Below are 18,849 nucleotides of genomic sequence, written 5' to 3' on the forward strand. Positions count from 1 at the left end.
CAAGTGGCATATAAGTTCCTATGACATCCATTCCTCTTCCATGAAATGGTGAGGGTACTTAACCTCCATCTATTTTGTCTACCGGATGTGGAAGCTCTTGCTTTTTGAATGTAAAACTGACTTGGAAGGCCAAAAATATTCTGTTCTCAACTGAGGGATTGTACCAGTCTACAGAAACAATATGTACTATAAGCTGCTTCCTCTTTGTTTCTACCTGTTTTTCTTCAGCACCCTGCTTCTTTTAACTTTACACACACACACAAGCATGAGCCATCTAAAATTAACCTCATACCTACTATAAAGGTGCAGTATTCCTAATGACAGTGGGTAAATGTTAAGAATATGATGCAGTTCTACAACAGCAACACTCAACTTAACCCAATTACTTTTATTCCCTTCATGTTTAAGGTCTTGAATACTTTTTTAAAAGTTGTTTCTCTAATGTTACATCTACTTTAGGTTAGAATGAAACTAACCTAAAGTATATGAAGCACCAAAAACTGTAAACTTCTGAATCACTGCAAAATATTGCAGAAACGATCACACATTATTGGCAACAGTATTGTAAACTTCCTTTAAAACATTCAAGACTTGGCCTGTTGCTTATATAGTTCAAATAGGCAGTTGTGTCAGCATGCATAGGCTGCAAAGGAACAAGTAAAGGTTATTTCTGTGCTGAAAAGAGAAGAGAAGAAACACAATGTTTCTTTCATTGTGTTTCTTTTCTTCTCTTTTCACCATGGAATAAAACCTTACTTGTTCCTGTTGCTTATATCACTCCTGTCATTGCATCTCTGCACTGGCTTCCAACTGAGTTTATAAATTACATTAAATACTTCCCTGCCTTTATAAGTCTGATGTATTGTTTAGTTACATGCTCACTCTGAATCATTTTTGGTCTTATATACAGTAGGTACCTTTTCTGTCCTGTAGTTCAGACTACAGAGCAAGGGTGAAATGGTCTCTATACTCCTAGACCACAGAACACATTTCTTTTTCAGAACATTTTGGACAAAATTAAAACTAGCCTCAAAACATTTTTAGTTTATTGATTTATGATTTTCCCTTAGGCATCTGTTGTTTCCTGTACTGACAACAGTTCTTTTTGAAGTTTAATGTGATAGCACTTTAGCAAATAGAGATTATTATAAGCAGGAAGATAAAGACCCCATCATTTATCACAGTAAAGAATGAATGCTTATGCAATCAGATGAACACTCTCTAAATTTTGAAAAGGAAGAGATGTGATAACATTGTACACAAATACAACTAATATCCTGTTTGGTCAAAATGTTGACATAAAAACGGACGTAAGTCTTTTCACATTCAAATAAGCCCACAGTGTGGAGCATTTTAATAAGGATTTGCTTTTCCTTTACTAATGGAAGTAATATGGAGTGACAAGACAAACTTTAAAAAGCATTGAGTGCAAACAATAGGTAAATAATGCAAAAAAAACCCTTACAATACATCCATTTTCTAACTGCTTTATCCAGAAGAGGGTCACGAGGGAGCCAGAGACTATCCCAGCAAGCAACAGACGCAAGACGAGATGGGACACCAGTCCATTGCTGAGCAAACACAGACAGAAACATGCACACACACTCACACCAGGGCCGATTAACAGTACCAGTACATCTCTGTACTGTGGGAGGAAACCAGAGCACATACAATACATACTCATGGAAAAAAAGTAATCGAGAAGGAAACATTCTAGGCCCCTTTCTAGCTATTTTTAGTTAATATGTAAGATCGTTTAGAAGTCATTCTACCTCAGAACAGACAAGCTGTGACCTAATTGGGATACAGACTTCTGTGTTTCTGACATGTGACTGGGTTTCTGAAGCAGTTCATTAGTCACACATATACGCACATGCATGCACATCACAAATTATAACAGGACGATCTATATGTACATATATAATCACTTGGCATCACCACATAGCTATACAAATATTTCTGATTCTAACACCTATCTTTAAAGGTTTGATTAGCTGACACAGTACACCCACAAATAACATGCAGCTGTATGTTTAGTTCACACTGAAACACAACTGTAGAAACTCTTGCTATAAACAAGGCAACACCTCAGCTCTCAGGCCCAACAGAAGTCAAAGCTGTTTGCACTGGTACAGAGATCCAGAAAGACTCAACGTGTGGGGAAGATCCTGTGGGATTCTCTGCCACTCCCAGAAATGCTTGTGTGGGATTAAGAACACAGGATGTTGAGGGACAGCTCTTCCTGGTTATTCTTTTATCCCAGAGTTAGCTTTCTATCCACCTGGCTGAGGGAGATACTTGTTTTCTACATTAATGTACAAGCATTTATTTAGAAAACAAATATTTAGACTGAAAGTCACCTGGAACGTGAAGTCAGTTTGTCAAATGTGTAAAAAACTCAGTAGTCCAAGCAGCACGGACATCAACACCCTTTCCTTTGTTTCCTGGGATGGCTGAAAAGGACAACAGCAATTCCTGAGGAATGCAAAGGGATTATGTTCTCAGATAAAAGATATAACTCTGCAAACACCACCAGAAGCAGCATTAGGAGGACTGTATACCAGCTGTCTGCTGCAGCTGACTGTGGATGGCCTTGCGCTAAATGCCCATGTGAACAACTCCAGGAAGCTGGGAACTGCCCACGCAAATACTACCAAGTTTATTCAACGACAACCTACCTGCATCATGCTAAATATATTCTGTATCACAGCAATGAACATTTTGTACTTTATTTCATGTACTTACTGACCTGAGTGGCCTATGATGAAAGACCTTATGTGAATACAACATTGTTACAGGTACATACAGTATATTAGGCTGTAGAGTAGTTCTACCTAAGCACCTTGTAATTCTCGTCAGGTCTCAGAAACTAAGCAAGGGTGGACCTGATCAGTACTGGGATGAACGTTTCTGCTGGATGTGGAGTTGGCAGGATAGATGACATCGCTATCCTCTGGATCGGAATACCCAAATGTACTGGAGGAGGTAGTTTTCTTCATATAGAATCTTAAACTGAGTTCCCACTACTTTTTCATTGAAGATCTCATGGCACTGTCCGTGAAAGTAGGGGTGATCAAGGTGACCTACTTACATTTCTCCCTTAATCCAGTTTAAGTATTTTCTCACTTCACCACCTTATCTGCTGTGTAGTGGGGTTGTCAGCACTTAATGATTTATATGGTTGAGCCTGAGGTGGCTGAAATATAGGAAACACTTCGTTTCACAAATGCAAAGCACCGTACAAATAAAAGCAAGCGACTTGAATTTAACTGTGCCATACGATATTTTCCTCTGCTTTTACAACTAAATTACAAAAAAGATGTATTCAGGATGAAACAGAAGAGACTCTTAATAATGATCTGGAATCCACATATTTTCTGTATCAATGTGAAGGTAATAAAATGCACATAACTGAAAAATTACTCTCTGGATTAGGAAACAAGAACATACTTGATGGGAAACCATTCACCTGACAGATCAGAGGAGCTCATCCAGCCACTTCTTGAAAGAAGACCTGGGAACATCGGCTTCTATAACATGATTGGGTCTCTCTTGAGCCCCACAACTCTTTGTGTGAAGAAGTGCCACTCATTCCTAGTCTTAAACGTACTTTCTCCCAGTTTTCATTAGTCTTTTCTGATTTGTGGAATATATTTATGAGCAAATTCATGATATTCAACATTTGTACAAAATTTCCGATTAACCAACCATACATACAATAGCAACACTCCCCAAAAATACTTGACAGGAAAAACTATAACTTGTGTCTTCCAGCTCTGTAGCAACTGTATACGGTCTCACACTGTGGCTACAATCAACTAGTCACAACACACCCTCTGGGGAGAAATGAAAACCAGCAGACAAGCAGACTAAGATCAATCAACATTTTTGTAAATACAGTACAGATTCATAGACTATAAACAAAGACAAGAGAAAAAGCATTGTAGAAACGTGGTCAGTTTACACAAATTAATTTAATTTAGCAAAACAATGAATTTAGTAATAAAAATTTCTTGACTATGTATAGCATTATTTCAAAATACTCTGTTGATTATCTCAGTTTTGCTTTCTAATTAGTGTCAATGTATACAATTAAGGCCTGAGCTAAAAAGAAAGCTTTCACTTGAAAAGTAAAAAAATTACATTCCAAACATTTTTTTTTCTTTTAAAAGAAAGACTTTATTTTAGACAACGATATGAGCTTACTGAAATTTTAGCTTTGGAAATATACATAATAACATTGCTGTTATACAGTATCTGTGCATCTGCGTAACAGTCAACAAAGACCAGACAGATTTTTTATGCAACACTGTTGCCTTTGATGCCACATGGAAGTTATCAGAAAGGGAGATAAAGTTAACAAGTGGTGACTGTGTTCACACTTACAACAAAAAACTAAATTCTCAAAATGAAATCAGGAAAAAAAATTTAATGCAAAAACGGTTGAGGATTTAAAAATATGTTTAAAGATTTCAAAATCAAAACAGGCTTGCTGTTGAGGACTGCTGGTTCATGCACCTTGGTTAATTCTCAATTTGAAAAATGTACATTTGCAGTCCAAACAAAATGCAATCCTATTTAAGAGTCATCATAGCACGGACACAGCAGATCCCCAAGCATTAATTACACTTAATAAACTGTAAAGCAGCAAGATTCATCAACACAGTTATTAATGGATTAAGTTTTCATATATTTAAGTGCAATGATTAAAACTAACTTTTTTCAGGTTTCTGCTACCCTATAATTTTATATTAACTAATATTTAGTATGGTGGACTAAATTATTTTTATTCCATTTTGTTCAAGACAAGATGAGGATCTATCTTTGCTTAGGAAGGGACCGTAGAATTGGTGACCACTCTGTTAGCCTTTTTCAAAATCAATAACAGGTATGCCAACAGTATACTAAAGCCCATGAACAATAATGGCAGTCCAGTTATATTTATATTAAAATGGTTCTAAGTTTTTAAATTCTGTAATGCACTGATCATTTGGCTTGCATGTTCTGTACATGCAGGCAGGGTGTGGTGCAGCAGGGACTCAAACTAGTTATAGGAAGACAGCATTCATATTTCATTGTCCACCACACAAACCAAATGATCCTGACATCTGTGATTGACAGGCATTCCATCTGTCAGATGACCCTTAGCCACTGTAATAATTTTATATCAAAATGTAAGCTGTGGAGGAACATGTCATTGAGAGAAAATGCTTCACCCTACCACAGGAAACCAAGAGGGAGTAATTAAGTGACATGTGACAACCTGACCTCGTGTGTTCACAAATTTAAAAATGAGCAACATTTTGTTCCACAAAAAGTGGGGAGAGAAAATAAAACACAACAAAGATGTTTCTTTTTAATGACACATTCGAAGAAAAAAGAAAGGCTTTCAAAATAGTTGGAGTGAGTTAATTTTACATGCAATCAGGGGCAATTTTAGCATAAAAAACATATTGCTGATTAAGTATAGTATGAACCTGTTTTTTATTCAGAAAAAAAGTGTTATGTTCCATAGCATTACTCATGCTGTATCTTGATTTCTGACTAAACCTTCGCTATTATATAAAACAAAGACTCCATAGTCATATCAGTTTACTTAGCATTATTCTTTTGGTGCTTGTCAATAATGCTAAATGACAACAGACATATTCAATAAGCCTCAGCATTTGCATTGTACCAAGAACAACTAAAAAACCTCCTACATTTTTACAGATGAAGGCAATATGCTCATTTCTAGAAATACCAGAGGTTTTTGGAAAATAATCAAGTAATTAATGTTTAAATAATTAAAGTTTATGGAGCTGAACTCAATCACATATATTGGTAGCTGGAAATAATATACTGGTGTACACCCACAGTACTTTCAGAGAAATAAGCAGAGCTAACATGTTTTGGAACAAATGCAGTACCTTTACCTATGGTATCATGCTGAAAAGTGCAAAGGTGAATTGCAGGTCAGGCTACAGAAAGGTGGATGAACACAAGGCACATTTAATAAGGTAGCAATGCTCACTCAGCCTTAAGTGTTCATTTTGCTGCAGGGAGCATACCTTTACTGGCTTTTTATTGATAGAGACCCAATACCACCTACCATTTAATCTTTCGTTTTATCGTCAAGACTCTGTTTGGATTCTGCAAAAAAAAAGTATTTTAAATTATAAGATTTTTTCTTAACTTTTATTCAGAAATACATTTTACAGCAAATATTAACACAATACATCTTATTTCACATGAGTGTCATGTAGGATTACAGTGACAAACCTATTATAAGGCACAACAACAAAATTCTATTCAATGTAATTTGCAGGTGAAATGACACTGGTTGCTTTGAAATGTTCTGAAAAAATATCACAAGTATTGATGTAGTACTGTGCATCAACCATGTGTCATGAAATCTTGATGACATCATTTACAGGGACAATCTGTTTTCATCAGAAAAAAACTTCCCTTTGAACTGCAAACAAAACACATCTCCAGACTGGAGTGCAGGGATAAACAAGAAACCATATACCATTTTGCTGCTGTCTGTAGGAAGCCAGTCTTGTAGCATCAAAATTAACGTCTTTTAATGTCAAATATCAAGAAAACTATCATGACACTAAACAGCAGAATTCACATGCTTGTCTCTGGAACACCAAAGGTTCCCAATGGTATTTACCTTGTGGTTTGCAACACGAAAAACATGTATTTTTATCAGATGGAAGAGTATACATTCTTAATATTTTCAGGAGTATACATTCTGAAAATTTCCCCTAAATTCTGGAATTTAGGAAAAAATACTGAAAGAATAGGTCAGGATTAATTACAACATCCAGCCATAATTAGAATGTCATGTAAATCGCAAGTGAAAGGGTTAAATAAAAACCACTAGAAGTCCAGGTGCTTCTTGCCTGTGGCTGTAGTGCCACATCCCAGTCTCAGCAGTTTGGCCGATTCTGCCAGATCCTGTTTGCTCAAACGGCTCACTGTGTCTGACAAGTCTGGAGGCAAGTGCAGTCTCTGTACAGACGGAGAATTTTAAGAGAAACAGAAGCGAGGGAGCAGTGGAGAATTAGAGAGAGAGGGAGGGAAGGAGAGATGGAGAAGAAGAGACAGAGAAACAAATTGTCACAATTTTTGCTTTAAAGAAGTACTTAAATATGACAGGATACAATTATTTGCCGTACAGTTCTCTGCAGCAGATGTGTTCTAGATCTCAGTAATTCTAGTCTGTTCATTTTAATAAACTATATGCGTGAGTTGGTTTTGTGGAGTTTGCTACGCAAATAAAAGATGCCAAATGACAAACTGCTGCTAAATTCGTACTGCAGCTGTGTCCAAGAAACTCAGAAAATGAGAATAATTTAAAATGCAAATTTCAGACCTTAGATTTGTTTTTTATTGTAATTGCTATCACGTAAAGATCTAACTATTATGAGACCAATCTTTTTAAAATAAATATAACTGAAACCACCTCTTGCAGGTTAGTAATTCTTTCAGATAAGAGGATTATTTGGGTTACACTGCATGTCCAAATCATCAAATTAGAAATTAGCAAAACATAAAACATTGAAACCAATACTAACAATGAATGTGCTAGCAATTTTAACCAAAATGGTTTCTATTTGAAGAAAAACATTTCAAAATTAATATTCAAGCTGCTTGTTGTCTACTTGGAGAAGGTCTCAAAATGAGAATGACAACATAAAACCTAAACCTATTAACCTTTAAATTACTGAAACATACCGCCATTTTAAAATAACTGAAATGAACCAAAATAAAGCATTAAAAAAACATGCACAATCTCTCCAGTGCACATGGGACCAAAGCAAGATTCATTAACTTGGAATGTTTCAGTAAAATATATTTTGAAAATTCTTGCAGTGTAATGTCTAATGCTTTACTATGGCTCGGGCTCGCATACAACATGAAAAGTGGATAAAAGAATGATGTTTTAACTATTTATTACCATGTACTCTTAGTGTCAGCAATACACTGGTGACACACCAAAGTCATTAAATTCAGTGGTTTACCACGACAACTTGCTCCACATGAACACTAATCTTTCTTAGTCAGCTTGTGCCAACATTTTCAACAAAAGAACATTTAATAAGTGCCCTTCAAATAAATCCAAAGAAGGTAAAGTAGAAAGTGTTAAAGGGGGTTAAGAGGGTTTCTTTATTAACTGGATCAGGTTTGGGGCCCTTGGCACTTGAGAAATAATACCATCAGGGTTCTCCATCCTAAGGTTTAAACAGGCCTGTAATTTGCTTCAAGAGCCTCTGAATACACTTGATTCTGCACAGCTTCCCTTAAGCTACAAATAAAGGAATGCTCCTGTCCACACATAGATACTTATCTCATTCTTAATAAAGGTGCTTGTACTCTTTGTCCGAGCTCCAAGTGTTGCTGTTTACAAGAAAACAAATGAACAGCGCTCCTACAAGTGGAGAGCTTGAAGACCACTTGAGTTTGCTCTTCCCCAGGGCGGAGAAATTGCTCCCAGTAGCCCAAACAAGCTTATCTGCAGGATGTATATGTGTATATGAGTTCATGCACAATTTAACTTCATTGTTTGCACAATACTTTTCAATAGCTTGTCAAAGCTGATAACTGCTCTGGGCTGTTGATAAAGAAAAAAAAATTCTGAAGAATGTGTTGGGGGGGGAAAAAAAAGAAAACAAACAAAATCAGCAAAATTTATGAAGTAATTATTACTTTTCAAATGACCCTTTCTTGAACAGGAAAGCTGTCATTCGCATTTGTGTCTATGCTGATTATTACTTTTGCATTACAATTAAATCTATTCACAGCAATTTATGCAAATTTTGGAAAACATGACCATTAAAATGCTAGAGTGTAAAACTGCAGCAGGACTTGAGAGACTGTACATGAAATAGCGGTAACACAGGCATCAATAATAATAATGATGATAAAAATAATAATCAGAAGAAACTTGTACTGTATTTACATAGCACTTTTCAGGTATTTAAATATTGTCTTGTGTAACTATCATACCTTCTTTAAATTTCCCTTTCAGCTGTATCTAGAAGTTTTTTTAAATAAATTCAGTAGCAGCACCATCTATATTTAAGCACCTCAGCCTCACAACAGGAATCATTATGTACACATGGTTAGCAGGCTGATTCTGCTGTAAAGAAAGCTACTATAAGCTTGTTTCCTTGTTAATGCTCCTCAGAAACATTTGATGTTTTAAAATCACTGAAGTGTAATTAAAAAAAACAATGCATTGATCAAGCCTCAGCTTGGCTCTGAAAGCGTACTGTAGCGTGAATTTTGTTTAAAAAATCAATATCATATAAGTAATCCTCAGTGAAAATCACACTGGTATCTAGAAGTCACACACCCTCAGTTTGGCAGGAGGCTAAGTCAATGAACTGAGCATGTGCAGCACTGAGGGAAAAGGTCACCAAGATTTAAAGATGCAGTACTACCATTTCACCTGAGCTCTTCTCTTAAGAACAGGGTAATAAAATGTGTGATCAAAAACACACTGTGGGTACAGGAGATTAAACAGCTCCCTACAGAAGGCCGGTTTATTCACATATTAGAACAGAACAATTTGCAGTCAGTATATTCATCTCTTCTGAGCCATCTCAGGTTCAGACTTTTTCTTTAGTGCTGCTCTAACAGACATTTAAACAATTTTAAAACAATTAGATAATATCACATGCCAGAAAAATATATCTTTTCGGTTGGAATGGGAAATACATCACTGGGGTTCAATAAATACATGGCTTTGACTGCTGTATCTTGAATATATAGACTAGCTGTTTGATTATAACTGTTTTGTATAGGTAAAACAAGGTCATCTGCTAACCTCAAGTACATTTGCTGTACTCTTCTCAAATTCAAATGCCTCAACATTACTGGGACACTGCAAAGGATAAAGCAGTAGGGTACAAAACAGAATGAGGACATGAAAGAGGCAACCATGCAAGAGGAAGTACTGTCTGTCTGTCAATAGAAGTTCAAGAATTATATTTCAAATAGCACAATTTCCACTGGAGTGTGCGAGAACATTAAAAAACAACAAAAATACATTTTGCAAAGAGCAAACATTACGTTCAAAGTTTCAGAGGCAGATCTGGTAAGATTTTGACATTTGTTAAGGTGGGATGAAAAATATATATCTGCCTTGACTGCAGCAAAACAGAAAAAGTCCATCTCAAGAAAGGTTCCTCTGCAGCAGTGATCTCAGTGTCAAAAGGGGACAAATCCACACAGGCAATGATCTAAGCTTTAAAGAAGTCTCTGGTTTTATGCCCAAATTCTGAATGGGAATGGAGAAAGAAGAACCAGTCAATGCACTTCCAGAAGATGGGAGCTGATGAGTCCAGCAGCACCCCAATCACCTCTACCATAATGGTGCCCAGTGGGACAGAGGGCCTCGTTCAGGGTGTTGAAGCTGAAGCAGCTCACCTGAGCATGGAGACCAGGGAGCTGGGGAACACCACGAGCTCAGAAAAGAGTCACTGAGCGGAGTTTTACACTGAAACTAAGAGAAAGGACATCCACAAAAGTACAGGGAACGTTCAGGGAAAAAAATAACATTCAAGGATCTGGAGCAGCAAGTAGAAAATCCTAGGACCTTCAATGCGTGGATTCTTTGAAACATTATTATATAGACAGGGTTCCTTCAAAACTGGACAGGATCATTACATGAGGTAACTACGACTTGCCTGCTTGGCTGCTCTTGGGTTCCACATGCACGTTTTCTGCGTGGTGACTTCTTTCACAAGTCTAGGCCAGTAGACCTATCATGTGATTTGAAAATCCCATGCAGATAAGTGTACAGTATGTACAAGTGATACAAACAGAAATTTGATTTGCACAAAAAGAAAGAGAGAGACCTTTCTAAAACGACTTATAAAAGACTTTATTCAGTTAAGTTGTGCATGTATCACTTATTTTAATTTCACAAAACGGAGATTAAGGAAATAACCTCACTTTAAGTACAGCATCAAAGGAATTCCACAGCCCACAACATGTTCCCTTATAACTTTAGCACTGGGTATTCATTTAATAAGAGACCTTTTTCCAGTTTGCAAATGTATAGTAAGGTACGGCTGTAACATTTTCAATACATGCACTTCTAAACTATTAAGAATATTAAATAAAATATTTAAACTGGGTAACAATTATTAAAACATTAGATCCAATAAAAAAATTACATTTCTTTTTTTATAATTGCAATCATGTTTAATTTACTGATGCAGTCACAGCTGTCCTAGCAAAGCTTGTCGTTATAAAAGGAAAGTCAAAAATGTGGCTCTCGGAGGAACCAACATAGAGACAATTACTGCAAAACTGTTTAGCTGTCAGACACTCTTGCATGTCTTGACCTCGTTTCTGGTCAATATAGGATGCGGTTGTTGTTGGAAGACAAAAGTGGTTATTGATTAGAAAAGAGGGATAAATTTAAGCCAGTTCACCTAGTCCCTTTCTGTTTTAAGGAAAATTAAGAAGAAAATCTACTAACCATATTCCTGAACTGGTAAAAATGACTAAACTGTTCAAAGATTACAGAATAGTTTGAACGGTTTAACACTTCTCTTCTCTTCACTCTCACCCCTTCTATTTGATTGCCTTTAAAGGTGTTTACTGTGTAAACACAATGCCTGTTCGCTAAAGACTTCGAGCCACTGTCAGTTTGCAGTACCGTATCTTTGTTGCACCATTAATCCTAAGTGCTCTTGGCTCCTGCAGTAATAGTAGCGAGGGCATGCACCTTTCCTTTTCCCTCTTACTTATCTTGTCTTCTACCTCCTGTAAAAGCTCTTGATGCCCGGAAGGCACACACACACACTGTGCCCCGCAAAGCCTGAAATGCCCCCTGCTGGGCGGGTCTGGGACAGCGATGGCTTGCAGCTTCCTGGCAGTCAGGAGCTGTCACCGAGTGTGCCCAGGGCTGGGTCAGCAGCCAGGGTCGATGAGGCCTGCTTTCTCTCCTCATCATCACAAAGGAACGAGTGATTCCTGCTGTGCGCAAAGCCCAGCCACTCTCACCTTCACTGAGCTCTGCACACTCGTGCAGGACATTTCCGCTCATGGACGTGCCTGTGTTTGTGTTTTTCAAACAAGCTCCTTGGAAATCAGCTGCTAGCACCTCATGTTCCCATACAGCTCTACAGCTCCTTTTGTTTTTGTTTTTTTTTATGGGGGGGCAGGTTTTTGTTACCAGTATACAATAACACAAAAGCATAAAAAAGAAACAGAAGAGCAATTAGAAAAAAGTAAAAACGAAACAGACAAAAGAAGCCATAGATACATAAAAAAGGTGAAATGCAAATAATATGAATACAAGGAAACATTGTACAACAATTCCTAAAACATTATTCTGCATGATGCATTGAAAAAAGTAGATCCCTTCAAAATTATGTTTTGTTAATGGTTATGTACCTAATGTCTAACAAGTAATATACCCTAGCTAAGACATCTCAAAATTTGTGAATGGTATTGAACAATATGAAGTTTAAATTTTTAGGAACCAATGCACAGTGATGCACTAATTCTATTAAATGGCTTCAGAAAGTCCTTACTGAATAAACCAGCCAGGGTTTAACAACCTCTTCCATAAATACAAAATGTACTTCTTCACCTCTCTAACACTTGGTGTGTAAAATCACAGATTTGTTTATGAATGGTAATATGAGCACAGTATGTCTAGAAGATATGGTGAATAAAAGAATATCAGATGTAATCTAGTCGAATATAATAATTTTAAGCCAATAGCAAAGATTTTCGCTCCATACAGCATATTTAACTCAGCATATTAAGCAAGTATTTACATAAGTTATAATTTTGTTACAGTGATGACCAACCAGGAAAAATAAAGAAAATTTAAGAGAATTTGTATCTGAACTTGTATATAATCAGACATTATATTTAACTGATCTTAAACTTAACTCCAACATTTCAGAAAACGAAAAGATAAAAACTTTAGGTCTAATTTCAGGTTGTCTCAGTAACAAGGAATTTCATCCTATTGCCTTTTTATTCGAAAAGGTCACTTGCAATCTATGTCACCTGCTCGCCTGCACTGAACTAAAATAACCTTTGAAATATGCAAAAGGCAGAGATTCTATCTGTTATGCACTGTGGGTAATGTAACTGACAGACTGCGCAGAAAAAAGGCGATAAAGGATACGCTAAATATTTATTTTGCTTGACTTGTAACTATATACTTTTAAAATATGTCAATTTTCTGTCATACAATACTAGTTCATACAAGATACAAAATGTAATTTAAAATGTTGCTTTGCATCAAATATCTAATAAATATCTATTACAAATAATGAAGCTTTGTGTAATGAGGTATATTTTTCTCCTTCAGCCTATTAGAGAATGCACAGGTCAAGGATCTAATGTAAAAGGTCATTACACTAAGTGTCACCTTTTGTTTTTTTCTTTTTTAAAACTGGAAAATAAGATACTCCAGGAAAATAATTTTTTTAATACACAACTTAATATTTAATGTTGTAAGATTTGGGATATTGTTCTACTTATCACTACCGTGTAAGCATGACTTTACAAATATAAAAAACATATCTCACAATACTTGAGTTCTTTTCTTCAGTGTGAAGAGGTTGAACTGTGAAAAGGTTAACTCCCCATGATGTTTTAAAGATAGGATTGTCGCATATCTGAGGCTCTGTGTGCAGGGAGTTAATGCAGCACTGGCGGTGTTCAGAAGACAGCTCGCTTTAAATATTTGAACACAGCGAGCTTTCGCCCAAGGCTTAAGGGAGGCCTGTAGACAGCATGAGGGGAGAAGAAAAATACGTGTAAGTGGTTCTTTCAGTTTGAATATGCTGGACTGGAAAGCTACAGCCCATATTTTTTGACAACATATTTGGAGTTTTACTTAATACACTCTCATATCTTTTAATCTTATTTTCTTCACTGATAGCCAAAATTACAAACACAGATTCTTAAACGTGCATGTTTGCGATTTCGAAAGCATGTTTTAGACCAGAGTGGCACTTAACTCGCCTGCTCTGTTAATGGGAAAAAGAGGAAAGCAAGGATCCTGAGAAACAACTCTAAGCAAATCTCTTCTCTTATCACCTTTAACTTTACACCATTCTAAAAAGACCAGAATAATTTCTATTAAGAGAATTTTTTAGGAATTCTTTAAGAATTCTCAGCATTTCCTCCTAGAAATATTGCTCATAACAACTGTAAAATAACACCACTTAAAACATGATAGTTTTAAAGTAATTAAATGCCTGATATGTTTAGATGTACTCCATTTTCCTATTACAGTTTATTCATCTGAATTAGGGAAGTGCTTTCCTGACAAAGACAGAGAAGTGTAAATTAACAAGAATATTTTTAAAACTTCTTTGAAAAATCCAGCTTTCTAATTGCGGGAGCTGTTGCATGTACCTCAGAGAAATTAGGGAGCTGAAAACATGATGTGTCCTAAGATTGACTGCAGTGTATGTAGCCCGGAGAAACTGGCTGAAACTTAATTAGGCGTAAAATGAGCAGAAGCAAAGATTTACCAGACTTTGGATAAGGGTGTGAAGCTACCGAAGACAATGGTGATCGGGGCCTACAGGAGGTCACAAAGAACTCATGACTAGTAAAAGATGAGAACAGATTTGCCCTGTCAAAAAGGTGCAAGAGAATTACAGTTTTAGAAATGTGTTTGTCCATTGAAACACCTTTGTCCAAATGGTCTGTACCCTCCATTTCATATTGTATGCTAGGATCAGATTATTTCTTTAATACTAGGACTACAGTAGCATACCTGTTGAATATGTAATAGGTTTATTCCATGCTGAAAAAAAGAAGAAAGAAAACACAACGTTTCGGCCGTGGAGCCTTCTTCAGGTGTGTGGCTGGTTCATGGATAATTAGTATGCTTCATTTGCCTCAATTTGCAAGCTACCAGCCCCAGCAACAGAAAATACTTTGTAATTTAGGTAAAAGAACCAGGTTGGGGCAATTTGCCCTTCCTTTTTGCAGGTTTCAGCAAAAAGGAGTCACAAATGCTGAGGTAGTGTGATGTACTGCTCATTTCACAGTCATCAAATCATCAGGTTACATCAGCACTACATTCCATTTAATAGTGTTGTCTACAGTGCACAGGATGTGCATCTGTAATTCTGCAGCCTTGTCATTTAAGTAAACATAATGCACATAAATTAAACTATTTTGAAAGTGTTTTTTTATTTTCATCTTTTCACATTCCATTCTTACTATTAATCTACACTAAAGTATAACAGCCAATTTCAAACTATGTTAACTGTGGATCACTTCATTGCGGTATTGATGGTGTGTTCAGATGGCAGAACATCATGCCAAGGGGAGAGAAGGGCATTTGAGGTGACCGGCAGTTATGTCTGTGAAGAGACATCCTCAGATATATACAAAAAGCTGCGTTTTACCACAAAGTTTTGCAACTTAAAGGTCAACTGTGGGTTACCATGTCAGCTCTTGTAACAGTCTTAGTCATCAAGGTGTTTTTTTTTTCCTCTAAAGTTAAATGCAGATGACTTAAGGCTTAGAACAATGGCCTCAGTTTAATGAATGGTAATGTTACATTAAAATTCCACAAATCCTTGCGCTTGTTTTGTGTATATAAACAGCTTGGACTTTTACTATCAGTATACTTGGCCTTTAACTTAGTGCAATGCTGTAAGCAACAGACTAATGAAGCAGCAGGTATTTCTAGCTGTCTAGACAAATGGGAATGAAAAAAACAGCTCTGTCCCTTTTCTGATATTCAAGAAAAACAGGGTGGCTATAAAGCCAACATGCCATTTTGTGTTACTGATGTGGAAAAGCCATGCATCAGCCCAGCTGAAGGAAGCAATCCATCACAAGATAACTTACTTCTCCAAAGAAATCTGGCATTCAAAATGTTTTGCCAAGAAGACAGCACTCCCGAAGACAATGACAACCATACTGAGAAGTTAATGCAATTCCACTGAAAGGTGTTGCCTATAGTAACCCTATCACCCATAGGGCTATTCTTAGAACCTTGATATCTATTGTCCAGAACTTTAACCAACAAGGCTTAGCAATAGTGTTTGGGAGCTCTGAACTCATGTATTCTGCTGTTCTTTTAAAAGAAAAGCAGCTAACCAGAGTTCTTCATATTTTCTCCTTGAAGAGCACTGCAACCACCAGTTTACACTTATCTCCTCTTACCTAAGAGGCCTCGCATCATGGTTTTCAATACAAAGTGAACACACTTCTGTTGGATGCCTTCATAAGCACTGGAATAAGAATTAGTCTTAGTGAACTGTTTTTGTACAATGCACTGAAACAATGTAGTACACCAAATTCCTTCCAAAATTAATTAACACTCTGAATAAACACTCGGAACTTACTCTTTAAATCTTATTTTCTTAATTCTTCCCTGTATAAACAAGGCAATTTTGATTTTGAAATATGTTTAAACACGCTTTGTTGGATAATCCTTGTCCACAATGATATAGCTATGCTTCTGACTTTGAGAACTTGTGAAAGAGAAGTACATTACAGTGCTCAGATAATTATTACATTTTACATTAGACACAGTGGTTTACAGAGACTGGGTAAAGCACTATGAAGAGGTAAAGCTCTTCACAGAAGCATTCAAACATAATAACGAGATATTTTGGCAGATATTATCTGCACCTTCATATATTAATGGCTCCAAATATCCTAATGCTGTCTTTCAATGGCATATCTTGATTTCCACATGCCTTTTTGTTAATTTACGTCACAATAATTTCATGCTGTTAATAACATTAAGTATATAGATAAGAAAAGCACTGAACAGCAAAGAGATCTTCAACAATCCTGCACTGCTGTGCAACCTCACTGAGTGACTAACAATCACCTTCAGCAAATCTCTGCATTTCTGTGGCCCATTAAAAATTCACACACATCTTTGTGTTTACTAACAACAAGAACAAGTATGCAAATTAAACAGTGCACAAATGTTTTGACCACATAAAAATGCTACAGTGATGCTGCTAAATCAAATTAGGTACACAGACTTTACCACTGGCAGCTGACTTGGAAAGCCGGAAAAATAAAGCCACATTTTTTGCTGGAACAGGCTACCGACAACATTGATGTGAAAGATGATTCTTTTATAAGGATACTAACTTTGATGATAACCATGATACTGTAAGGAGCCCACCTGAAAAATGGTTTCTGAATCATAAAAATTACAAGATACTGCTACTATAACCACTTCAAGATGATAACATTACAAGAATCAAATTATCACTTCTATATCACATATTGTTAATGTGTTGTTTCATGTAACTCTGGCTGACTGTTGATCAGATTATTGAAAACTGTGTTGCAGCTCTTAAAATCCCCTTAAAACCTGACAGTTGCAAGTGAGTGCTAGTTATCCTAAGCATGTCTTAATTGGCTTTGTTTTTCTCTGTGAGGGTTAGCAGATTGAAGTGTAAATAAATACCAATTGATTTAATATAGTTTAATAGATGAACGTGCTTACATCACAATACATCATAAATTAGTGTTTTGAGAATGTGACCAGGATTACTAATGTTCTTTTGAGAATTTTACGGACATGATAGAGGTAAAAACACCAGGTATATCTAGTATGGTGGAGTACAATTGGGATTTCTAAGATTAAATATTCCAACTTTACACCTGCCATTGTTAATGACAGATTCTTTTGGCATTGATTTGAAAGATGGGTAAGAAGGACCTGCAAAAAACAAAAGGTCTTTGCCTTGGTAGAGTGTCTTCTTCATACTGTAACGCATGACTTTAGATTTTGGACAGAACATAGTTGCAAACACCTGAAGAAGGCTCCACGGCAGAAACGTTGTGTTTTCTTTCTTCTTTTTTCAGCATGGAATAAACCTATTACTTGTTCCTGTATAGTTGCAAATGTCAGCTCAAGTGACCAACATTAGACACTGAAAAAGACAGACATGGCAACCTTGTTTTAGTGTGTGGTATTATTAAGATTACATCAGAGGGTCTTCAAAAGCGTATCGTATATTTCAAAGAAGAGACCAAGAGAAATATTTCAGCTTAAAAAAAACATTCAGGTAGAGTTCTGTGTTTTACATTTTTCTAAAGGCAATGGCATGCAATTTTAGGACTTACCACAGAATCAAACTGTGCAGGTGTACATCTTCAAAATTCACCTCATGAGGGAAAATAATGTAGAACCTCAGAAAGTCAAATTAATTAATTGTCTGGTTTGAGGACTAGGGCATTCCTTTTAGTCTTACACTTAGGGAACCTTACACTTCTACATTGTTTTTCAGATGACTCATCACTCAGGACACAAACATTTTTTTTCATGAGCTTCCAGTTGTGTTTTGCCTCTGCACTGCTGTCCCTATAGGCAATGCCATATATTTAGTCACTGCTAGGTAAGTCCTGGGTGTATAAAGCCACCTTTAGGGTTTTTCTGGGTGTCAAAGTAAATGAACAATCACCTTAGCCACCTTGTCAAAACTTCACGGTCTTTGTCTGCAAATCCCCAAGGTCCTATGAAAGTCTCATCTGAGTTTGGCATTGTTTCTGTCAGGAGACTTCTCTCTTAAAACACTCCAAAGCTTGTTACTTGCCAAAAGACCCTTGACTAATGATTCTACCTGTAAATTCTAACACATGTGGTGATCTGTGTCTTTTCGTAAACAAAGGAAGGTCTTCGAAACACAACTAATTTTAAATGAATCAAACTATCAGATTCAACAGATATATTTATCAGCCTCTGTATGTTTAAGGTTTTGTATTTAATTTAAAAGGGTGCAGAATCAGTACAACAACCTTGGATCAAAGTAAGCATACAAAAATAATTAGGAAGAATCTGACTTGTCACAATCAAAGACATATTTGCACTTAAATTGA

The 18,849-nt window shown here is 36.4% G+C and overlaps 1 protein-coding gene across 3 annotated transcripts in view; it reads right to left on the reverse strand.

Annotated features, from left to right (window-relative positions):
* Positions 1-4,153: 4,153 nt before the first annotated feature.
* Positions 4,154-18,849, reverse strand: part of elp4 (elongator acetyltransferase complex subunit 4) — a 75,297-nt gene continuing 60,601 nt past the window's right edge. The window contains exon 10 of one of the 3 annotated variants that reach the window (XM_088934971.1): positions 4,154-6,999. In XM_088934971.1, coding sequence (XP_088791097.1) covers positions 6,868-6,999 — 132 coding nt within the window. In that variant the 3' untranslated portion in view covers positions 4,154-6,867. Of the gene's footprint in view, positions 7,000-13,496; positions 13,754-18,849 lie in introns of those variants that run through there. The other 2 variants (XM_088934972.1, XM_088934973.1) reach the window with 2 other exon arrangements.

This window comes from Atractosteus spatula, chromosome 16 (genome assembly GCF_055471065.1).
Source record: "Atractosteus spatula isolate fAtrSpa1 chromosome 16, fAtrSpa1.hap1, whole genome shotgun sequence".
NCBI classification, from domain to species: Eukaryota; Metazoa; Chordata; class Actinopteri; order Semionotiformes; family Lepisosteidae; genus Atractosteus; species Atractosteus spatula.